This window comes from Serpula lacrymans (genome assembly GCF_000218685.1).
Source record: "Serpula lacrymans var. lacrymans S7.9 unplaced genomic scaffold SERLAscaffold_4, whole genome shotgun sequence".
NCBI lineage: Eukaryota > Fungi > Basidiomycota > Agaricomycetes > Boletales > Serpulaceae > Serpula > Serpula lacrymans.
The window spans coordinates 1,546,300-1,569,350 of NW_006763293.1; the positions used below are offsets into that span (position 1 = coordinate 1,546,300).

At 47.8% G+C, this 23,051-nt stretch overlaps 10 protein-coding genes across 10 annotated transcripts; 4 read left to right on the forward strand and 6 right to left on the reverse strand.

Annotated features, from left to right (window-relative positions):
* Positions 1–114: 114 nt before the first annotated feature.
* SERLADRAFT_360247 (uncharacterized protein) lies at positions 115–676 on the reverse strand (the record flags this gene model as incomplete). Its single annotated transcript, XM_007315594.1, has 2 exons — positions 115–598; positions 652–676. 2 exons carry the CDS (start codon positions 655–657, stop codon positions 173–175), a joined length of 432 nt encoding a protein of 143 aa, XP_007315656.1.
* A 173-nt stretch (positions 677–849) lies between these two features.
* Positions 850–2,441, forward strand: SERLADRAFT_461258 (uncharacterized protein; the record flags this gene model as incomplete). The annotated part of the gene is made up of 7 exons (XM_007315595.1): positions 850–1,003; positions 1,054–1,150; positions 1,208–1,538; positions 1,597–1,758; positions 1,822–2,079; positions 2,139–2,219; positions 2,285–2,441. 7 exons carry the CDS (start codon positions 892–894, stop codon positions 2,345–2,347), a joined length of 1,104 nt encoding a protein of 367 aa, XP_007315657.1.
* Positions 2,442–2,833: 392 nt separating this feature from the next.
* Positions 2,834–7,231, forward strand: SERLADRAFT_435344 (uncharacterized protein; the record flags this gene model as incomplete). The annotated part of the gene is made up of 11 exons (XM_007315596.1): positions 2,834–3,123; positions 3,176–3,239; positions 3,295–3,405; positions 3,459–3,631; positions 3,716–4,211; positions 4,280–5,412; positions 5,521–5,664; positions 5,795–5,847; positions 5,970–6,345; positions 6,412–6,559; positions 6,611–7,231. 11 exons carry the CDS (start codon positions 2,834–2,836, stop codon positions 7,229–7,231), a joined length of 3,609 nt encoding a protein of 1,202 aa, XP_007315658.1.
* Positions 7,232–7,986: 755 nt separating this feature from the next.
* On the forward strand, positions 7,987–8,410 carry SERLADRAFT_382704 (uncharacterized protein; the record flags this gene model as incomplete). Its single annotated transcript, XM_007315597.1, has 2 exons — positions 7,987–8,066; positions 8,125–8,410. Coding segments are annotated over 2 exons (366 nt in total), but the record flags the coding sequence as incomplete, so codon positions are not given.
* A 6-nt stretch (positions 8,411–8,416) lies between these two features.
* On the reverse strand, positions 8,417–10,919 carry Ndufa11 (Ndufa11, NADH dehydrogenase; the record flags this gene model as incomplete). The annotated part of the gene is made up of 6 exons (XM_007315598.1): positions 8,417–8,925; positions 8,987–9,019; positions 9,083–9,920; positions 9,981–10,415; positions 10,467–10,586; positions 10,647–10,919. 3 exons carry the CDS (start codon positions 10,837–10,839, stop codon positions 10,249–10,251), a joined length of 480 nt encoding a protein of 159 aa, XP_007315660.1.
* A 2,331-nt stretch (positions 10,920–13,250) lies between these two features.
* Positions 13,251–15,182, reverse strand: SERLADRAFT_435347 (uncharacterized protein; the record flags this gene model as incomplete). Its single annotated transcript, XM_007315599.1, has 6 exons — positions 13,251–13,265; positions 13,318–13,326; positions 13,394–13,841; positions 13,893–14,262; positions 14,316–14,442; positions 14,496–15,182. The coding sequence occupies 6 exons, from the start codon at positions 15,180–15,182 to the stop codon at positions 13,251–13,253; spliced, it is 1,656 nt and encodes a 551-aa protein (XP_007315661.1).
* Positions 15,183–15,577: 395 nt separating this feature from the next.
* SERLADRAFT_461272 (uncharacterized protein) lies at positions 15,578–17,730 on the reverse strand (the record flags this gene model as incomplete). Its single annotated transcript, XM_007315600.1, has 7 exons — positions 15,578–16,007; positions 16,117–16,314; positions 16,383–16,442; positions 16,545–16,685; positions 16,797–16,891; positions 16,981–17,070; positions 17,238–17,730. The coding sequence occupies 7 exons, from the start codon at positions 17,422–17,424 to the stop codon at positions 15,792–15,794; spliced, it is 987 nt and encodes a 328-aa protein (XP_007315662.1).
* A 276-nt stretch (positions 17,731–18,006) lies between these two features.
* Positions 18,007–18,565, reverse strand: SERLADRAFT_382716 (uncharacterized protein; the record flags this gene model as incomplete). The annotated part of the gene is made up of 3 exons (XM_007315601.1): positions 18,007–18,294; positions 18,349–18,428; positions 18,481–18,565. Coding segments are annotated over 3 exons (259 nt in total), but the record flags the coding sequence as incomplete, so codon positions are not given.
* A 146-nt stretch (positions 18,566–18,711) lies between these two features.
* On the forward strand, positions 18,712–22,954 carry SERLADRAFT_446809 (uncharacterized protein; the record flags this gene model as incomplete). The annotated part of the gene is made up of 14 exons (XM_007315602.1): positions 18,712–18,730; positions 18,787–18,804; positions 18,864–18,954; positions 19,009–19,127; positions 19,190–19,442; positions 19,499–20,042; positions 20,100–20,211; positions 20,267–20,493; positions 20,555–21,180; positions 21,238–21,357; positions 21,424–21,478; positions 21,540–22,413; positions 22,489–22,738; positions 22,796–22,954. 12 exons carry the CDS (start codon positions 18,712–18,714, stop codon positions 21,663–21,665), a joined length of 2,310 nt encoding a protein of 769 aa, XP_007315664.1.
* Positions 21,720–22,954, reverse strand: SERLADRAFT_461279 (uncharacterized protein; the record flags this gene model as incomplete). The annotated part of the gene is made up of 3 exons (XM_007315603.1): positions 21,720–22,413; positions 22,489–22,738; positions 22,796–22,954. The coding sequence occupies 2 exons, from the start codon at positions 22,600–22,602 to the stop codon at positions 21,976–21,978; spliced, it is 552 nt and encodes a 183-aa protein (XP_007315665.1).
* Positions 22,955–23,051: the final 97 nt, after the last annotated feature.

Genomic DNA, 23,051 nt, shown 5'->3' on the forward strand with positions numbered 1-23,051 from the left:
CCGCTAATATACATTTGTATCTGCCTAGACAATCACATTAGTTGCACCTGTTGAACTTTCATCATGTACTTACTTGAAACTCCCATACGACGATCAATATCCAGAAGAGAGACTTTGATGGTATAACCCTTTTTTAGAACGCATCTAAACCCCCGTTGCACCCCGGACATGTTCAACTGTTGGGCGCATAGACCTTTTGTCCTCGATAAGTCCTTCCATTCTCATCTAACAAACTCTTCAACTTCCCCGCAACCGCGCGCACCCCATCTCGACATTCGTCCATCCCTCTCCACGTCCCCGCCACACTCCAGCACTCAGAGCATGCCTTCGAAGCGTCGTTTACCGTCTCCAGTTCCAGCTCCCCTCGACTGTGCAGCACGACCAGGACATCGACGAGGCGGGTGAACCCAGTGTACCATGTGCTCATCCCCTGCCCAGGGTTCATGCTCGTATCAGTCACAAGGTATGAAGACGCCAGATTGATGGCACGCCGTAGGATAGCTTGATCAATTGACCCACTCTCGTGAGTCATGCGCGCTAGGACATTCACCACGAAATGACCATAGTCCGTTGGATGAATCTGTCCAGGCTGCTGAGCCTTTGATAGACGTGAGTGAGTAGAACAGAGACGTGTTTATATCGAATCCGTACCTCCATTTGGTATCAAACGAGTCGTAGACTCGTCAAAAAGATATTTGCTTGGCCTGACAATACCGGGAGAAATGTTCTGAGACCGTGAGCGGGCTCATGGCAAAATATAGGGTATTCAAGTTCAGATCCGAAGCCATTGCAAAACGATCCTGTCCTTCAGCGCTAGTACCCTTGACATACATTCTACCGGAAAATGCCGCGGTCTCTTTTCCCAATTCTTCCTTTCCTTCGCCAATTCCTATGGCCAGCCTTTTGAACTTGATAGGTGGCCTCACTCCTCCCCCCGTCATCCTCAGCGACGACTACGAGGGCTTGGAGTACAGGTGGAAGTTTATCTCATTCAGACCAGCTCGTAAGTTATTCATCAACCGTGAAAGACACCTCATTCCGACACTTTCGTAGTCTTCCAAACACAGGCCCTGCTTCTCGTGGGCGTCTGCTTGTATGTCCTTTTAGCATTCTATGGAAAGCGTCTAAACGCCCAAATAGCTAACAAATGGTGCGCAAGTTACCTTCCATTCCACTTGATAACGTTGTTAATAGAGCCAAACTGTAGGTTTGCCGCCCATCTCGGTCTCCTCGAACAGCAATTTTCAAAGGCCAGTAAAGGAGGGCTTATCTCGGATGGCTATACCGATTTCTTCAACTTCTCCACTGGCAGACGCACCGTCGCATCTTTGCATACCGTCTTCACTCTCCGGCCACGTCACGACCTTTTGCAAATGATATACCAGTTTGGCTGGACGCTCTACGACCTCCGGTATCAACCACAGGACGATCTCGTCCTTGATTTCAAACTCGCACCAGATGCAGCGGTGCCAGACTTTGTATGGGCTGTCGTTGCCAAGGACGAATTGGTGTATATCAAGGAGAATAGGTGGGATTTGGTGAGTCGTGGCCTTGGTGACAGTGACGTGTTGCAGATGTTCATATCTTGCCACATAGACGTTCACGAAAACGACGGAAAACTCGGCACTTCCATCCTCGTTATCCGTGATGACTGAGTTTGCAGACGTGACAGACAACCTCTTCAAGCCATCGGACAAACTCTCGCTGGTTAACCTCTTAAACGACCCTATCGTACTCAAGTACTTCCGCTCGCTTTCTGTAAGTCACTGGCTACATGTGCTTTTGCGAGCTTAGACTACCAAGCTGACACTGGAAACATAGGTAACGGACCAACCGCGTGATCGTCCCATTGTGCCCCTCACTTCTTCCGAGCGTGAAAAACACGTTATCCTGTCTCTACGCCCGCCCCCTGCTTCGAGAGTATGGGAGACTATCCCGCTTATCAACGCCACGTTCGCATTTGTCGATTCGTTAACCAAAATGAACCTCAGGCCGGAGACGAGGAACAAGCTGAAGAAGACTCGTGAGGAGGTAGATAAGGAGCTTGTCAAAGAGGCGCAGAAGGAGAAAAAAGAGGAGGTGAGTTGATAAGGGATTCTGTTCAGTAGAGTCGTAGTTTGCTGATATCACTTTTGAAGGCCGCTGAGGATAAGAAGGCCGCTAAGCGGAAAGCAGAGGAGGACCGTTTGTCACGTCTGAGCGCTGCTGAGCAGAAAAAGGTGCGTTTGTGGTCTTTTCTACATATCCAGAACTATCGCTAAAGTTTGACTGCCTCGATATGTAGGCTCTGGAGCGCGACCGAAAGCGCGCTATGAAAAAGTCACAGGGCAAGGTGATGAGGAAGTAGTGAGTGGAGAATAAATTTACACTATTTATATTGTTCTTAGGGTACAGTGATTTATACCATATTATCCTATTTTTATGCATGACTGTTCTGGGCTCTGGTCGACCGAGTGTCAAGAGGGATGAGGGCATTTCACTGGTGACAAAAATATTCTTACTGTAATAAGGATCCGAGTCAGCGCCCAGATGTCAAAATTGTGGAATGCTTGAAAACTGTTTCCGACGGTGAAACTTGCATTGAGCGTCCAAGGGAAATGTATTCAGCGCCATGTGACTTCTTGGGGGTAGAGCGTTTCTCTTTCGAACAGCGAACTCCTGTTCTGTAATGGCTCTGCCCGTCGTCTGTCATGTCGACGAGCAGCCCATGTCGGGCCCAAGATTAAAGTCGCGTGGTATTTCCATATATAGCAATTACCGCCCTATGTAGGTCCCCGTGCCACTGCGCACTTTCGTCTGTCACGGTCGTTGGTAGCGGTGACCAAGCTCAAGTATGTCGTACCGACTGTTGATACCGACAGTGCGCTCGCCAGTCGCACCATCGCCCCCGTCTCCGTCCTCGCCGTCCTCCACAACGCGCTCGCCCCGTCTCAAACCGACATCTGCGAAGCTCATCCGTAGTCGGTCTGGCTCCGCATCTCTCCAGTCGTCTCCCGACCCAGCAGTCATATCTCAGCCTCCGCCCAACGTAGCTGCAGTATGGATTGGAAAACCATTCAGGTTTGACATTGTCCAGGACACGCTTGAGCTCGAAGGATACCAGATGTATGCTGTTGAGAAATGGTCTGTGCATCATTGCCACCTATACTTTGTCTCGATACTCATTTTTGAACAGGGTTGTAGAGAGAACACGTGCGATAACTGTCCTTACGGTGTATACAGGGAATCCACAGCACAAGGTATATTTATCTAGCCTTCTGTTTTTATTTAGAGCACCAACGTTCTCCTGTGTAGATCACAGTGACTGCACTCAGTCCCTCGCAGTCACTTTTGCCACCAGATGCACGCACTGAATGGGAGAAGGCTTTGCACCACCTTCGCAGAGATGGAGCAAGACCAAAACAGGTCTGTCATATTTGTCTCCACCACCAATGTTTCTAACTGCAATATATGGTTAGACTCCCCATGGAGTACTCATGGTGACATCTCTTGCAAACTTCCGCTCAGACTACACAATCGTCCAGATACCAAATGGAGACTTCCTCGCAGCTAAAGAACGCCTGTACACGAACATAAACCTTAGCAGAATGGGCTGCAGTGGACGCAGTGCGCTGACCCTGGAGGAACCGAGGTATGTCCTAATCGTTTCCAAGTTTTTTATTCACCTCAAAACCTCTCATTTACTTACTTCTAATCAATCATTGGACGCATATAGTGAGACAACGAAAGAACGCTTCAGATCTACCTACCTCCTTCCGGACTCGCAAGTACCGACACCCTTTCGTTCCAAGACACAATCGCATTCACACGCTCGTCCACCTTCTATCTCAACATCACCCTTAATCTCAGCGTCTTTACCATCACCGTCTGTTAGTCCCTCGATATCTCCAGTGTCAACGTTTGCCCCTGGCGCTCCTACTTTCACCTCGGTGTTCCAAACCCCGACCTCTTCGTCACAGACAACAACAACGCGACCTCGTAACCCTTTCTTCAATGCAACTGTTCTTGAGCTGGTCAAGCTCGTTCAGGCTGCACTTGCCATTTGTGGGATGTTCCCACTCGCTGGTCTCGTTAATGTGGCCTCTTCTGGGCAAGGTAGTACACCCTCATCACTGACCATATGCGAACTAGATGGTCTTCTATGTGACGTTACTGTTGAAGGTCTTCAACGTTGGGTTGCAGAGCTTGGCGAACGATGTGTTGGAGTAGAGGTTCGTAATAATTAGCATTCATGTTTCGCCCAATTTCTATTTCTTAACCAATTCACAATGTTACCCAGCCCATGGAGCGTGTCGCGGACCCGACCACCATTTGTGCTCTCCTTTCCCTCGTCCTCGTGTCACGCAATAAGCTAGCTACTGTATCTTCATCGCTGCCAAAGGACCCTTTCTTATACCCACACGCATTCATTTATGCGCTGAGTGGGTGGGCACAGAATCATTTGAATGGAAACGCAGGGCCAAATTCTGGTTCACATTTTTCGCACGGACCATCATCCTTTAGCCCAACGCACAGCCCAAGAGCCTCTCTATCAGTCTCCGCGTCTCACGGCCTCCAGAACTCCCCCACTCAATCAACGGCCTCGAATGCAACCTCGAACGCGAGCAACGTGAATGTATATCTCACGCAAGGTATTTATTCTGCTCTTTGTGACGCTCAAGACCATAATAAAGTGCGGCATGCGGGACGCCGAGCTATTTTGAGCAAATTGGATGATTTCACGACCGGCTTGAGGAATGATTCGTCTGAGGAGTCGGGTGTGGAATCCGCCACTGAGTCGGATCCCGTCACCAATGGTACGAATAGGCGAGGGACAAGAAGCACGGGCGGGAGTGGGCGCGGAATCGGCGGGCGAGGTGGTCAGCTTTTGATGAGCGGGATCGAGAATCTAGCATCTGGATTCGTTGGACGAACTTCCAACTCTGGTCCTGCTACTATTACTGCACCATCGTTGGATCTCGGGACATTTATCAAGGCTGTAGTCGGCCGTAATGGGGATAAAGACAGAGCAGATAAGGATAGGGAAAAGGATAGGGAGAGGGAGAAGGGAGGAGATAAACGTGGTGCGTGGGATGGGGACGCACCAGGAGTAGGAAGTGTGGGTGGAGTCGCAGGAAGTTTGAGGGGGCTGTGGAGTGGGAGGGTCGAAGCGGTAGTCCGGTTGCGCAATAAGGTCGAAGGGCGGCAACATGAACCTGGAAAGAGTCACGACACTGCTAAGCATCATGACAAGCATCACGAGAAGGACAAGGGGCGGAAGAATATATACAGTGATCCTGAAGATGGTGGTTTGCTTACAGTTGGAGAACGCACAGATGGAGGGAAGAGTGGGAGCACAGGAACCGAGGATGAATTGGCGTTCGGTGGGGCATGGAGTGGACGAATGCAGAAGAAGTTGGAGATGTGGACTGGGTGAGTACAGTTTCTCTCTCTCTCTTGCTCGTATGTGTATTTACCTTTGGCTAGAATTAATCGATCCAAAAGGAGTGTTGACCTGTCTACAACTACCAATTATATTAGTTCATTACCAAAAAACAAGTCTACAGGGGGCATCATGATGTCTGCAGAATCGTCCTCGTCTGGCATGTTTCCCGTCGTCCCGAGCGATTCGAATGCTTTTTCGGGAACGAAGCAGCAACGTTTCCCTGCAGTTGTTGTTTCTGGGTGAGTAACTTTGGTATAGTGATGATGGGTGAACTTTTGCTGATGATTGGCACCAATATGCTCATTTCCAATCACTGGTCTCTTTTCGCTGGCGAAATAACTCTGATGTTCAAAATTGAAACATTAACAGCGATACAGGAGAAGAAGAGGAGCTGTTGAGCAGTGGTCAGGTATCACCGATATGTAAGTTATATCTTTCATTATATTTTTCAGTCTGTTGAACCGTGGTTATAAATTGTAAATTCGTATTTTCGCATGTCTGGCCTCATTTCCCTCCACGCCCATTCTCACTTCATGCACTGCAGCCGAATCCAGGACACACAACCCATTCATGTTGGGTCTAGAGTCTGCCGAAACATCCTCAGTAGCTCTTGATAGGTTTGCTGGTGGATCAGATCAGCCATATCAAGACAGACAGGCAAACGAGCTGTCCGAACACGATAAACGCGTTCATGCTTTTTTGATGCGTCGTCCAGGTCTGGGGGGAAGGTTGGGTCGTGAGAGGGAAAGCAGAGTATCGAGTTGGTCCGATCCAGTCAGTGCGCGGGAGGAAGGGGAAAGAGGGAAGATGGCTGATGACTATGATGACGAGATGGAGGGGGTGATTGATGAGGGAATAGAAAGCGAAGGTGATGCTGATGTGGAGGCGAAGAAGAGAGTGTGGAAGCGTAGCATTCAGAGGTATGTGCCTCATGATCTGTGTTTATCGCGCACCTTTTTTACTAGACATATGTTGTGCTTTTACAGACGACACAGTTTCCACGATACAAAGTCTTTCAGGGATGTCCATGTACTCAAACCTGAGTGGATGCGGATCGACGTCGAGCTTTGCGGCCAGCTCCTTGTCATGCGTCGGAGAGACACCCACTTACGGAGTGTGTTAGCTTGCCTTGAGGTGAGCCCACTGTTTGGTTTCTATAGCGCATATAACTAAACCTTGCATTAGCACATCACTGACTCACTTTCCTCCACTAATGCTTCCCTACGCAGCGACTACCATTCCCATCACTCTCTTTTGGCAGCACTCGCATCACACACCCAACTTCTTTCTCAAATTGAGTCAGCCAGGGGGCCTGCGGATGCAATGGCACAACAGGTGCAAGCTCTCTCGTACGAGTCGCACCAGTTCCGCGTGGATGAGCTGTGGCACAGCGCCGCGCCATCGAGGGAGAAAGTGCTTGCACTGCGAGAGAAAGTGTTTGGGATGGGTGCAGGGCTTGGACAAGGGGGAAGAAGGTACGTGAAAGGTGGAAAGGGGAGATATAACCGCGTGCAATGGACGTTGGACGGACGAGAGAGAATGGTGGATGTGTGGGGGCGGACGGAGAGCGAAGGGGAAGAGGAGAAGAGGGCTGGATTTGGGATGGATGGTGGAACGGAGGATGAGGAAGGGTCTGTGGAAGAGGAAGGGGAGGCAGTGGAGCACACGGCGATGAAGCCTGTGTGGCTGTTGAGATTCTTTACGAGTTGGGGTGCAAGGTGGGGATCGTCAGCATGGAAGGGCGCCGAGGTTCCACAGGTCAATAATGCGCCTTCGCCTTCGCCCTCGGCTTCGACCTCCACGTAGCTATGGATATAGACCAACTTAGAATAGTAGTCCAGTCTTTCCTTGCACCAGTACCTGCAGTATTTCATCTAACTATCATTATTGTATTCTACGCAGACATACGGACATATTTGTAGATGTATATTTGAAAGCTTCTTTAGCTAATAGTCCTCGGTAATGAACACTTTCACCTGCTAGTACTGCTCGTGGTGTGACTCTGTGACAGATGTGCTGTCACGTGTGAGTGAGACAGCGTCACGATGAGGTAACAGGTGCGTCAAGCTGTCAGCCTGAGAGAGCACGCTCACTCTCTCCAGTATCTTTTTCGCATTAGCCTATCACAAGTGCACGGACATTGTTTTCTACGCATACAGTCAGATATGTATATGTCTAACTCCACCCCTGATTACTCCACGGCCAAGGTCTCCGCATCGCATAGCAATCCATCAAGCAACATGATCTTTCTGAGAAGTTACGGTACCCCGTTCAACATATTTATCCAAGTCGAAGATATTTACGATCGACACAAGCTAGTCAAGTCTGTGCGGGCAAGTCTCCAATATTTTCTATCTGCTCCTCCACTAAATTACATTTTTCCGATTCAGAATGCTGGTGCTTTAATCACTTCGGAACCTGAGGATGCGGACATAATATTGGTAGACTCCTCTACAATTGCCGGCAGGCGGTTTATTCGTACTTGGAGATCAGACCCTGGAATTGTCGTTCTGGAGTATTCGTGGGCATGGAAATGTCTGAATGTTGGAAGGGCTTTGCTTATGCATGACAACTGGGGAGGTTTGGAAGCTGTCGATGACGGTAAACCTACCGAAAGTCATGAGGTGGAAGGCGAGCCAAAGTCAGTATTCCTCCTCATTTACGGTAAAGCTGTTTTTGATTTCTTTAATATTATGAAGCCCTCTACCCACGCCTCGTCCCTCGCCAACGGAGTCCATACCGCCGCCACATACTCAGGCTCAGAGCTCCACCTCACTTCCTCTCTCACAAGAACCAGTAAAATGGTCGTCTTCTCCTGCAGGTCCCTCATCTACATCGATGCCACCGCCTCTACCTCCCTCTCTACCAGATACATCACCACCTCCGCCAGTTTTGCCCTTAATACAAGCCTCCACCGCATTCGGTACTCAAGCTGACATGCCGATCACTCCAGCACAATACTCTTTGTTTATGACTTTAATGGATGTTATGAGACACAAAATGAATTTTCAAGCACAAATACCATCGCAAGAGCAATCAGATGCAGCTCTTCTATCTCAAACTTTACCCATTAGCAACTCTTACCAACATCAACTCACTAACAACACTGGCATGATGGAGACTATCAACCCATCAGCATTGTCTACCTTCCCTGACCCTCGCAATGGGAACCAATTTAACCCACACTATAACACGATGGAAACTATTAACCCATCAACAATGTCTCCTTTCCCCGACCATCGCAGAGGAGACATGGGCCTATCGCCCTCTGCCTCTTCTGCCTCGTTGACCGGACACGAATACTGCGATAGGTCTACCTCCTTACGTCCATCATCTTCATCCGAAAAACAGGGGAAGGAACGCCGATCATTTTCTGTTTCGATGTCATCCCCTGAATTCTCATCTCGTCCTCCCACACCTTCAGCATCTCAACCCACTACAGGCGCCAATAATAATTTAGGCCAGACATTTTTATCTCGCTCTGGACGGCCGTTTCGATTCTTTGTACAGGTGGATCTTCAAGGCAGGCACGGTATTGTTATGGCAATCAAGGTGACATACAATTGTTCTCGTCCCTCGCTTTACTGACATGAGCTAGAGAAATCAAGGGAAAATTGTCAATAATATCACTGACGCGGACTACGTGATACTTTTCACCCGATCGAAAACATTCCCTGGGTTGGCCAAGGAAGCACAAAATGTCAATAAACGTCCACTTCAGTCGTCATTTGTAGTGGATTGCGTCAAGGAGGGTGTTGTACTTGATGATGCAGAATATGTGCTTGATTGTGGTGCAGGATCGCCTAACCGTAAACAGTCTTTGGCAAAGAGCGCGCGGAAATCTAGAGTGTCTGCCAAAGGAAAAGAGGCGATACAAAAGCCTTCCAAAAAATCATCATCCTTAAAACAAAGATTGTCTTCATCCCCTCCTCTTCCTGCAGCCAGTCACATGACAGAACCTGAGGATTCTGTCCACTCTCAAAGCGATCTAGAGTTCTTTCGTCAGTATGCACGCTCTCTTGTCGAAAGTGATCCATCCATCACCAAAATGGCTGTTGTACAGAAGATGCACGACGAGGTCTGAGCTTTACGCTTACTTCTTGATTTTATCAAAAAGCTTACTACGTCAAATTGATAGATGCCTCATCACAGCTTTTGGCAAAATGATGTAGGTCATCAACTCAAAATGGAGTTGGACCAGATACGCCAAGACGTTGCACGTTCTAGAGGTCAGAAAATGAACGATGAGCCTGCACGCATGTCTCAAAAGCAACGACAAAATGATGATCAGTATGACTGGTCTACTCCATCGAAGAAACGGAAGGTTGATTCCTCGCCATATGAGAACGACAAGCAAGCTGGCAGTTCCGTATTTTCTAAGCACATGGATGATGCAGCAGTTGCTGAAGATCTCGCCGTGATAAGCCACTTTTTTGCCAACGGTGGTGGTGATGATCAAGACGATGAACGTGTGTGGGATAACTTACGACAACATGTTAGTATCGTCGTCAATTTTCATGGTCTCCATTGGATTTACTGGGTTTTTTTCACCCAGCGTCCTTGTCGAAGTGCCGAATCTTGGCCAGAATTTTACCTGGGTCACGAGAATATTGTGCAGGTCGAAATAGAACGCCTAGTCGCGGGTGATGGGTTAGCATACCCAGAAGAGAGTCGAGAACTGTTAGCCCTACCTAATCCTTCAGATGATACATTTTCGTACATAGAGTGAACATTACACTTGCAGGAAGTAGCACTCTTGATTATGCATATTTCCCTCGGCAAGGGTTGCAAGGGCAAGAATTCAAAGCAATAAATTACGAAACTCAGTTAGACGCATGGGAGACAGGTTGAGGTAGTGGTTTGAAGAATTCCCTTCGTTTTTCTTCCTTCTCCTCCTTAGACCGACCAGCCAGATCTCCCGCATAATCGAAAGTACCCATTGCAGCACCGACAACGGCGCATGAGGCCACGGCGATAGGTAAAGAACGAGCTGGAATGAGTGGTTTAGTGTTTCATAACTTGTGATTTATGTTATCCTTACTTCGTATACCTGCCAAGAAACCAGCAGCACAACCACCCGCAACACCATTAAGAGCGTCCTTCTTCTCTCGTTGATTAGCTACCACTGATTCTGTCATGGCGAATGCAGCGCCCATAGCAGCTACAGGGAAGATAAGGGTAAAAAAAGAGTAAACAGGAAAGTAAATGAATGGGCACAAACCAAAAGTTCCGATAGTTCCTCCACTTCTCGTCAGGAATCCCGTTGCTCCCGACGAATGTGAACCCAATGCATTCTGCACGGCACTAACGAAAGCGCCAACCATACCCGCCTGGAAACCGACAGTGGCCGCATTTTTCACTGAGGATGTAGGTTCATAGTCTTCCTCTTTTCGTTGTGGTGGTAGCCCAGACATTGCTGTGTAGTCTCTAACGCGAGTGTCGGAGAAACTCTCAGCTTCAATTTCAGTAGAAAGACTTTGGACAATTCGGTGTCAAGCAAGCAGGCAAGTGGAATGTGACTAGATGTGTACGTAAGCTTGACTTATTGGGAGTTCGTGTGACGCCTTCGTAACGCTGCGCCTCATGACCAGCTTTCACGTGACATTGATCGTTTTTGTCTTCGCAAGTTCGAAATCTGATTCTGACAGTTTAGGGGACCGTAAACAGGAGGGGGGACCCCATCAGCCAGGCTGACACGAGCATTGTGACAACATGGACTTCTCTGATAGCGAGATAGATCACATGAACGTAATTAAATTCAACGCGGGTCTTCGTTGCCTGCGAGTCTAGAAAATAATCCTGCAGGATTCTGAGCCCCTACCTTGAAGATTGTGATTTCTATGTGCTGAGTTTCTCGAGATCCGAGGCCCTCAAAGGAACTCGCTCCCGAAAGGTACCGAAGAGCATATTTAAATTCCACAGTTGTCAGTCTGTGATCAGAAACTGTCCCAACGCGGCAATTTCGTATTCCCTCAATTGTGAAAGACGGGACCCGCCGATCGTAGCAGACACGGGCCCGCAGTGTTTTGAATCAATTGCATGATAGTCGATGGAGTCGAAGTTGATCAAATTCGTGGATTGGAAGGTCAGATGCGGCAAGTTCATGACGTGCAGGGTGAGGAGCGAGAGCTCAGGAATGTAATTGCGGGTGCGTCAGCGGTCAGAGTCTGCGTATTTGCCATTCCCTATTGTATATTGGGATGGATCGCGGTAAATGCTACTATAAAGCTATTTGGAAATACACCCAGTGAGATTCGCCTTTGAAATGAGGGTGATATGTTGAGAAAGACATCTTGTGGCCCACATCATGATCAACAGTGAGAATCTGTTTGACAAATTGACAGTTTGTTGCCAACCGACATCCACGGGACGTCGCGCTGCCGCCGTATCAAGGTAGATTTTGAAATGATTCAATGTAAGTATACATTGATACTGCTATCAGTTCAATGGAAAAGGGGAGCATCGAACGCGCTTGATGATGATCGGCTGGACTTGAACCACAGAATATGTGCCGCGGACATTCAATTATTTCTACAAGCTTTTTGGTTACACATACATTCTCGTTCTGTTTCCAAGAATGATAGACTACAACGACTTCAATGTCCCCAAATCCAATGAAATATACCACGTCAATAATAGCGACAGAAAAATATAACCATGGTGAGAACAGCGGGGAATACCCTGAAATGTAAGTCCAAGCGAAAGTCCCAAAACATAAAAATTATGTAGTTGAAAGAAATTGAAAAATCCTATCGACTAGTTATGAGCTTAACTGATAATCTCTTTATCTTTCCAAATGCCATTTGAATAGATGAAGGGGATAAACTGTCAAACAATAGCCAGCCACTCGGAACAACGAAGAAGCTATATACATTGACGTATATAATAGACAGGTTGTACATGGCGAGAACGTACAATGATGTAAAATGGAGAAGACTGACAGATCAATGATGGTCGAATGATGGAAAGTTGGGAGATAATGAAATAGATGATATGAATCGTCGAGAAGATCGACCAAATTATCAGAAGCGAACAAACTTGGATAGGAGTGCAGAACAAAAGCAGAGCCGTGATACCTCAAATCAAGTAAATGGTATGCACATTGCAGATATCAGCAGCACATGAAAGCACTCCTACCTTCCACTATGATATAGTCGAGAAAAGAAGCGACATGAGTTCCATCCTTGTGATCAATTTTCCGAATGATTGCCTGCAAGGTCCGAGCGAGACGAAACGCGGGTGACGAAACAATGTGGATGAAACGAGCAGACGAATCCCGATCTGCATAAGGTAAATCAAGAATGCCGACGTTCGGGATATGCACTGATGCGGCTAGTGAACGAGGCAAAACCAGAGAGAATTACGTGACGATACGAAATTAGGTGGTGAAGATTTGCTTATGCATAGCCTGGTGATAAGGTGATAGGTGCCTGCCGAATTCGTTGGATTTAGTTGTGACGATCGAAGCTGTGCCGTCGGCATCGACGAAGCGACCGGATCCAACACGATGAGAGGGAAGGGAGTGAGGAAAGTAAAAGTGAAGCCATCGCAAGAGGAATAAAATCAATCGCGTATACGAATTGAATATATGCGATAGCAGAAGACGTATGATACGATAAAGGCAATGAGTCGACAAATCGGCGCGTGAACAAGGATAGACCGTAAAGACAAGGGCCTTTGTCGAGGGTGAGTCGTTTCGTGTATGTGTGGAAGTGGATGAGTAGAATACATAAGGGCATGTGAGGTTGATATATACGGTATAGCGAGGTATGTTCAGAATGATGGAAGGAAGATCAATGACAAGGAAAGATAGAGACTCTCAAACTCAAACCCCACATGCCTATTCCACAAGTGAGAACTCCATCCTGTACATATTCATGATTGATTCTTACCTGGGGCTCCTTAAATCACAACGCAGCCACTACTGAACCACCAGTTCCCTCTAAGCACCTCTACCCACCTGCATACAACACATAACCTCAGCCGTGCACTCCTGACCGGCAACAATTTGGCCTTCTCATGCTCATCGATAGGAAGGACAAGTGCCATATAAAAAGAGAAAGCAGAGAGATCGGACGATGGAGGGGGGTTGCCATAAGTGTGCTGGAGGCGTTGGACAACCCATGGTGCTGTTCCTGAATGGAGCTGTGATAAAAATGTATGACAGGTCGCGAGCAACGTGGAGGTAGAGGGGACACGAGTGGGGGAATAGAGAGAAGGGAGCTGTGACTGCGCGTTTGCGGAATGGGGAGAAGCGGATGTTGGTGTTTGAACTTGTGATAAGGAGGAAACCAGGCGAGAGAGAAGATGGTGCTGATTTGTATCTTGCGTGTCTTCTGAGGGGGCAGTATCCTCTGTATCTTCTTCAGCAGTCCCAAATGCCCATTCCTCCAAATCATCGTCAAAATCATCGATTCTATTGTAGCTCTGTGAGTCGGTTATCATATACAGCAGGAAAGAGACGAACCTTTCAACCCTACCGACCATATATCCATCCAACACGCCTCTTTCAAGTATCCTAAAACGATGGGTACCCCAAGTCTCGACCATACTCCGACCGTCGCTAAGCATTTGAACGGACCTAATCTCCAACATTGTTCCAAACTCGCATTGACCGTCTGGGCGAGGAGGAAGTACCATGCCAAAAATGGGATGAGGAGACTCCAGACAGCGACGAAGCATCAGACGGTAGCGAGGTTCGAAAAAGTGAAGGAGAGTAGGCATCCCGGGAAACGACAATTGACAGACGAATATAGGTGTATCTAATCTCATGTCGCGCTCCTCTGCTCTGAGCGTTTCTCCCCGTTCTGCATAACTTTCCGGGAATGCTTTGAGTACTACATGAATAAGTGCTGTTAGTATGTAATTAGGATAAAGAGGAATAACATACGAATAGAGAGGATGACTTTGTTGGTCGGAGAGTCTTGAAAGATGGCATTGCCTGGAAGGTCTTTGCGACAAAGCGGGCAAAACATGCTGTGATCCAGAGAGCGCTGAAGGCACTTTGAACAGAAAGACTACATGCGCATAAAAGTCAATGCAGAGCAAAGGATAGCGCATATAGGCTTACATGTTGACAGGGCGTAGTTACAGGCTGAAAGAACAGCATGAAGCATATCTCGCACGATAGTTCCGTAAGCAGCTCCTTTTCATAAAGTGCGACCGGATTTGGTGGTGGATCCAAAAACGTAGACTGCCTTGGCCGTTGTTGTGATTGTGGCTGACAACCGTGACGTCTTCTCTTTCTGGGGCGAGATGATTCAGGACTTGAGGGAGGCGTATGTGGTGACACTGGGCGATGCAATGATGTGGTTGGAATGACCAAGTCATCGTCTGAAGAGTCACCTAGCGTATCCACGAAATGGTCATTTGGATCCGTCTTGAGCTCGACTTTGGCGCGGGTAAGAAACGCTATGAGTTTGTTGATGGTGACGTCTATCCTGGGGTTCGGTGAGTGGTAGTCATCCGTTACGTTGTGTGGATGCGCGGGTGCGGGGTAAAAGGCGACACGGGACGAAGATGGCATGTCTGGGGCAGGTTGCTGCTGGTTGCTGGATACACATGATGGTATTGGGCATTGTGCACTGCTGACATGGGCTGAGCAAACGGTATGGCCACAAGGAAGTGTAGTCGGACTTGAGAGTAGGGATGGTGGTGAACACAGTGGACAGTGAAGTACGGCGAGCAGTTCTGAGGGGGACGGTAACGACGACGACGACGAGGATGGTGTCGACGACGGCGACATTGGGGGCGACATTAGAAGAGCAAGGGAAACAGAAACCGAGTACTTTTACATGGACCAAAAAGTAAAACGACGATGACGGGAACAGATCACGCCTGTCTGCTGACAAAGACAGATCTCTAAATTATCTCGATCGTAGCCACACATCGTACATGTCACGTGAGGTTATGTCTCGATTTGGCAAGCGCTCTTCTAGTTAAAACTTGCCTCACGCAACTCGCAGCGATCGCGAGCCTAATCACTCTGCCAAGCTCATTATTCGACTCACAATCGGCCTCGTTTGCATCCCACACCGGGCAGCCTCGTGTCTGTCACCCAGAATCCATTCTACTCTATGTAGAAATTCAATTCGATTCAAGCCTTCACAACTTAATTGCAAGAGTAATATCTGACAGCCATTTCCAGCTCTGAGCAACTCTGTGACACGTCTTCTATATCGTTTTCAATTTACAGTATCGTATTCTACACCTGTATATGTCCATTTGTAAACAAGCCTTACAGTAGCATGCAGGATTGCTCATTAATCATGAATCGTGAAAGTAAAAGAAAGCACCCAAACACTTGGCGCCCAATAAAAGCGGCCCGTTATCCCCTATGATGCCACCACGTCTAGGTCGCAGCCCGCTAAACTCCCTCTGTGCTATCCCTTTCTGCTTCCTTGCTCACTTCTACCTCCGTTCTCTGTACTGGAGGAATGAAGAACGCGGGCCAAAATGGCACGTACACAGAAATCGCGATGAAAAGAGGTAGCGTATCCAGCCCATAGAAGAACGCCTCTGTGGTGGCGAGATACCCCTGGAACCCTTGCGAAAGCTCGGCGACACGGTAAACAGAACGGATCTGTAAAATAAAAAAAATAAAAAGACCAATATTAGGGCGGCAAAAATGTACTGAGGAAAAGAAGAAAAAAAAGTTGAAAAGATATCGAGCCGGCTCATCGGTGACTCACAAGTATCCCGATGCAACTAAGTCCCAGTGCGCCTGCCAACGTACGCCAGTCCCTGAACCATGGCTTCTTCGCTACCCCCTTGGTGTCACGCGTCCACACTTCAGGTTCACTTGTGTACACTCGGTATATGTAAAAACAGAAAAGACAGCTAAACGAAAAGAACGATACGAGTTGCAGGACTAGGCCTGCTAGGAATATCTACCATGCGGGAGGGGGAAGGGGGCATGTCATGGTGTGTACATTGAAGACGAGAGATGATAACACACGTGTGATCCTGTCAAAGCCGTTGATGGATTTGTGGATACTAACAGCCCTCCACCAGCAGCCTGTCATTGAGGAATCTCGAAGTCAGCCATCAATCAGGTAGAAAGTCAAAATGAAATACACAGGTATTCACGGGTAAACATAGTCGTCAGTGCCAAACTTACCTGGATTAAAAACGTTGTCACATCTGATGCGACAAATATCTTTGTGATCCTGTTGGCGGGGATGAGTAGGTGTTTCGAACACCCGGTATGACGAGCCATACGGCCTAAGAGGACATAATTCGCCGCTATGAATGCGCAAGGCTGAGGAAAATGTCAATGTGAGTCATTGACTATGAAAACGAAACAAGGGCATATAAAAATATCAATGGTGGGAGATATCATACAATGAACAAAAGGATATCGAGTACTTACCGATAAAACCACGAAAAGATACTCTATTATGTATATTGGTTCAGAGTCTGGATGGTAATGCAACCCGAAGCGAGTTCCGATGCCAAGTGCGAAGGCTGTAGTTGCATCAGGTAGAGCGTGAAGATAGGGACAATTGTGAACTCGATCGGCGTCTAGCATTTACACGAACGGGAAATAAACTTACTGTATTCCCCAATTACCATTGATAACATCCACTTTGCACCGAAGCGATACGTCCAATACGATTGCGTAAGGGCCACTACCATAACAAGCGCTGTGACGGAGAATAATCAGGAAACATGTTGCGGTTGTGGAAATGATCCAGCCATAAAACATGTTTTGGTTCCCATTCAGGCAGTATGATTACCACTGGCCGTTTGGTCCCAATATGATGTATGGACAAGCATAAATGAACTACAGAAGTTGCAATGAATTACTCACTGAACGCAATCGCCGTCAGCGTATTGGAGGCTATGTACTTTAGCGGATTATATGGGTCATGCTTTGGGTCCGCAAAAGGATCTGCGAGATGAGGAGTGTTCGAAGCAGAGCGAGCATGAATGGGTAGCACGATACACAGTAGAGCGAGGAGGAGAACAATAAGTTTTTGCTGGCGTTGTGTAGCCATCTGACAGAATTATTAACCAGCGGTTTGTCGAGCAACTAGTTGACTAGGATATCCTAGGTCCGAGTTGATGGGGGGACGAGAGCCGGGGATAGAGAACGTAAGTTTTGAAAAAGAACTCTGAAAGGTTCGTCTTTGTTTCTATTTCTCTCGCTGCAACTTTTGCTGCGCGTTAGATATATGCGAGGATCACGCATGGCTGGCACGGAGACAAGACACCGTATGTAGTATGTATCGTATGAGAGGTTTCGGGCCGTCAGAGTGATAATCAGGGCAGCTTATGGGCAACTCGGAGGAATTGATAAGCTTATCCAGGAACCCGTCGGATGGCATTGTACATGACGTAATGGTGATTTGGGTGGATGCCTTGGCCAGAAGACAGAAAATCTAAGGTTGTAGTGAGTTAGTATTGAGTACTACTGAGATCCAGCAGGACTCGAAACAATTCAAGAAAAAGCTCACGGAGTGGTTATAGGCACAAGCACAAGCACCGACCGTTTTTACAGTAAGCGTCTGTAGAAGCTCATGTATGCGCTTAGTGCTGTAGTGCAGTACACTGAGGATGATCACCAAAAGTCATTAAGGATTTCGTACATGCACGTGCATTATCAACATCCTATTCTTCTAATCTTTGGCTTCTCATCGCCTCGGTGCCCATAGTTCGTACAACTCCCCATCCTTCGGATCAAAACAACTCACCAGGGCCGCGTCTTCTCTCACGACAATCCTGCGTGGAGTATTCAAATTTACAGTACCTGCAGCACCACGACCTCGAAGGGTGGGGATCGGGGGCTCGTTCATGCGGTAAAAGCTCCCACTGGCGACAGAGGCGTCATCGGAGATAGTTTGAGACGTGGTGGGGGATAGCTGGGGCTAGAACGTAGTTGTGGGTTGGTGCCAAGATTGAAACAAGGAGAGAAACAATACCTCTCCGAACGGGTTTGACCTGCGAGTCCGGACGCCCGGCGTCGGTGGCGTGCTGCTCCTCCCAGTGTGCTCACGGTCGTCTGTCATCTTGCTTGGTCAGTGAATTCAGGCACTTGTACTGTAGCCTCGCACCTGAAAAGGGGGATCTGGCGGGAGAAGTCGACAGACGTGGGGAGCGCGACATGGTAATGGACGTCAGGCAGGTATATGCACGTGCAAGGCAAGAGACAGTGGTAATCTGGTCCCACGAACTGGAGCGCGTTGCTTGTTTTGGACGCGTCGCAGACGTGACGATATGTCACGCGATTATCACGTCGCGCACTTGGCGCCACAGACGCCCCTCGATCTTTCTCAATCACCGCCATGAATATCTTCAGGAGAGGTAAGAGACATCCATAACGTACAGAAATAATAACACTCATAGAAACTAATCGACAGTACTCGGAAAAGTATGGCGTAAGTTGTATTCTGAGGTGGACTTGATATCGATTCATCCATTAACTTGGGTATTCTAGAGGATCCCAATGCAGCCGAAGTAGTTAAGATATCAGAAGGACAACTCTATCTCGTCAGGCCAGGGAACATACGTAGCTCGAGGGAGTGCATGTAAGTTATCTCTAATTTCGATTGTACAGCATTCATGACATACTATCCATTTAGATACAATGAAGCCATGGCTACCATTCGGCGCGTCCCGTCTATCGAGCACAATTTCCAGCTGGTCATAACTCGAGTGTACGAAGACGGAGATCAGGAGCTGTTGGAAGACGAAGACGAAAGTACGTGCCATTCCTTGTCATTTATTCATCATCGGTGCTGACAGTTATGCTCTCACGCACAGCTGATGAGGAGCGAGTATTCTTGATAAGCGAAGAGCTCGAGTTCCGTTCAGGTGAGACGGATGGCGAGCCAACGTTCATCTGGCGTGACCTTGATGGCGACGTCGATGAACTATACGAGTTCGTAGCGGCGGGCACTAACGAGCCCACGCGTGCTTTCTTCGAGACGTGCATGTATCGCGCAATGTACGAACGCAAGCACAAAGCAAGTGCGGACAGCTCGCAGGATGCCGATCTAGACCAATTCATCTGGCGGTGAGTATATATTCGGTTGCGATCTACCACAGCCCCTAATCGGTGTATCCTTTCAGTCCACCAGCAAAGAAGCCGGCGAGTCAGATAACTCCCAAGAAAAAGTCGACCAAAGCCCAGGCAGTATCTGATAATCTTTCTAGTGCCATGACCAACCTTTCTGTGGCCCAATCCTCGCCGACCAGAAGTCCCCCACGAAGCCCTCCTAAATCTCAGGCTCCCTTCAGTAGCGCTTCTTTACCGACTATATGCGCCCAAGAAGGCGAAGTTTATTGCTACGATTATGAAACCGCCGAATTTGCCCTCTCCTACGAAGGCATCATCATCGCCAAAATCGTGGAGCGAACGAAGGGAGCTTTCGACTACTGGTTAATGGTTACGACTCCAGAGGGCGAGTTGCTCGCTCATCCTGTCAGCTCGGATATGAATCCGAAGTGGTCGATGAGAACCCTTTCATTAACTTGGAATCACGTTCTCGATAACGGAACAGTCAGTAGTTGGGTGATCAGGTTTTATGAGAAGGAGTCGTATGAGGCTTTCCAGCAGGCTTTCACAATTTCCGTGTGGGAGAGCTTGCATAAAGTGCCGTGGGGGAAAATAAAGGTCAGTATTTCATGTGTATACGCAATTCGTATACTGATGAACATGGTATGGTGACAGGCGGACGAACAAGCTTATGTCATGAGTTCGAATAATGAAGACGTAGAAATGCGCGACGTAGAAAATGAAGAAGAAGACGAGGAGGAGATAGCATCTGAGTTAGATGCAGAAGGTATATTATCCTCATAGCAAATTTATCAAACCAATAACTCACATCTTACGTACAGAGTCTAGCGAAGACGAGGAAGAGGAAGAAGAGGAAGATTTACCCCCGCCTCTAGCGAAAGGCGAGCGCAACTCTCAGCTCACTGTCGGATACAAGGGCGACCGATCCTATGTTGTCAGGGGTAACAATATTGGAGTATTCAGTCACTCGGGAGACAACCAGGTTAAATATCATGCAACCATTAGCAAGATCGCTACCACAAAAGGAAAAGAGTTCAAGCCCAAGGAGGTAACTAAATTTATTCCCGCTCATGTCTAGGCAACTAGTGCTGAACATGTTCTATGATCAGGTCATGTTGCACGACCAAGATACTAAGATGCTCCTTATGAATCCTGTAGATCCATATTCTATCTACAACATGGACATCGAGCGTGGCAAAATCGTCGAAGAATGGAAAGTCCACGACGATATTACCGTTGATCACATCGCGCCAGACAACAAGTTCGCTCAAACCACGCGAGAACAAACAGTTGTCGGAGCGTCACACAACGCACTATTCCGCGTCGATCCGCGTGTATCGGGAAACAAGATGGTCGATAGCCAGTACAAGCAGTACGCCACTAAAGCGAAGTTCTCGGGCGTTGCCACAACAGAAGGCGGAAAGCTTGCTGTCGCAAGCGAAAAGGGCGACATCAGGCTGTATGATAGTATTGGGAAGAATGCGAAAACAGCCTTGCCTCCTCTTGGTGATCCGATCCTCGGCATTGATGTCACGGCCAATGGACGATGGATCGTGGCTACGACGAAGACGTATCTTCTGCTTATTGACACACTCATTGGTGAGGGTCGGTATGCAGGTAGCTTGGGCTTTGATCGAAGCTTCCCTGCTACTGCAAAGCCTGTGCCGAGAAGGCTCCAACTGCGCGCTGAACATGTTGCATATATGAATCATGACATCAACTTCTCGACTGCCAGGTTCTAAGCCCGTTAAATAATTCGGTAGTTCCTTCGACTCACTGGACAATTTTTTAGGTTTAATATGGGAGCGGGTCAGGAAGAAAACGCGATCGTTACCTCGACGGGGCAGTTCGTCGTTGCATGGGACTTCGCTAAAGTCAAGAAGGGTCAACTCGACAAATATGAAATCAAGAAGTATGCACCACTGCTCATCCTTTTACCGGCTTATCGGCTTACATGAATAATGTCTACGATCTATAGGTACGAGGACATGGTTGTACAAGACAACTTCAAATTTGGCGACGACAAAGAAATTGTACGTTCTCGCCTTTAGGTCACGCTCCGATAATTGTTCTGACGTTCTTTTATATCTTTAGATTGTCGCTTTGCAGAATAACGTTTTGGCTATCAATAAGAAGAATCTTAAAAGACCTACTCGTACCTCGCTTGCGCCTAGCACGAGTTTTCGGAGTAGATCAAACATCGTCAACGCGCCTTACTGAACATTTTTTTTTCATTACGTTCACGATCATCGTTCCAAACCATTCCGACTGCTTCGGTGAATCGAGAGTGGTTATTTTCATTTAAACAATCTCTGTGACTAAAGGAAGATGTATCTCCAGTTTGTGATACCCTGTTCTCCTGTAATTCGTGGTATTTGCGGCTGAAATTATCTACAGTAAACAACGTGAGAGAAAGAGGAGATCAGTATTTGTACATCCAATAATATGTTGTTTCCATCTATAAATCAAGAATAACTGAAAATGCTTTACACCAATAGCCCATTCTGTTATCGCCTTGCACACTAGGAGCTTACTCTTTAGCGCTGCTCTGCGTGTAGCCGTCTTTCACACCTTTGATGCTCGGCGCATCCCTTCTGTGAACGTAACGCCAAATGCCAAGATGCCACATGATCCTAGGTATCATCAAAGTCAAGCCTAGTACAACTGTGGTCCATAACATGGGCGTCCAGTTTCTGATTTCCCATCGCTCCTCACCCAAGGCCCACACCGTTACGTATAAATGCATGGCATCGCCAACCAGAAGCGGAGTCAGGAGTGCATTGACGATTTGCTCCTGCAGAGCAGGCTGCACAGACAAGTGCTTTCTTGCAGCGGATAAAACGAAAAAGTTGACTACGCCGATGAGGGCACAAACATGGGCGAGTTGTACGACTGTCACGATAGAAGCTTTCGGTATAGCCTCTGGAGGCGAACTGCCAGTTGGCCAGGGCGCTTGGGTATTATGAGCCTAGTTGAAGCAATGAGGGAAGGACCGGGATCGATCAATTGTGGAGATGATAGGAGGAAAAAGAAGCGTGCTTACTGATACAGGATCATGGAGAGTGCCGATGAAACCGAGCAGAGTCAATGCTGGTTCGTAGAAACCAAAGAGGGCATAGTAAAAATCAGGGATGGCGGAAGGACGTGGTTGATGCATGGGGGGATGTGTAAAACTGTAGCAGCAGGCTACTACGGCAGACGTCAAGCCGTGTATCTTGTGATGTGATGCTGCCCGTTCTATATACGTTTACTGCTGGGGTTCAATTTTGTACAACGTTCACCCTTGGCCCGGTCTGTTACATGGGAATAGGCAATCAGCAAGAGATGCCGGGTGCAACACGAGGACGAACTTTTTCGAAATTTCTCCAAGCCAACAATGAATTTGACTTGGGCTCTGATAGCTTCCTTCCTGCGAATAGTTACTTGTTTGCCATACCAGTGGGAAGAGAAAGACTGATAATAGGCAATGCCGTACCCAGACAGGCCCGGGGTTCACAGTACTCGGCATCACCAAATACCACTCAGATGGCGAAAAGCGCCCGGTGTGAGCAAACAACCTGCCCTGAACAAGGCCCTATTTGATGTCCTCAACTTATTTTTTCTTCC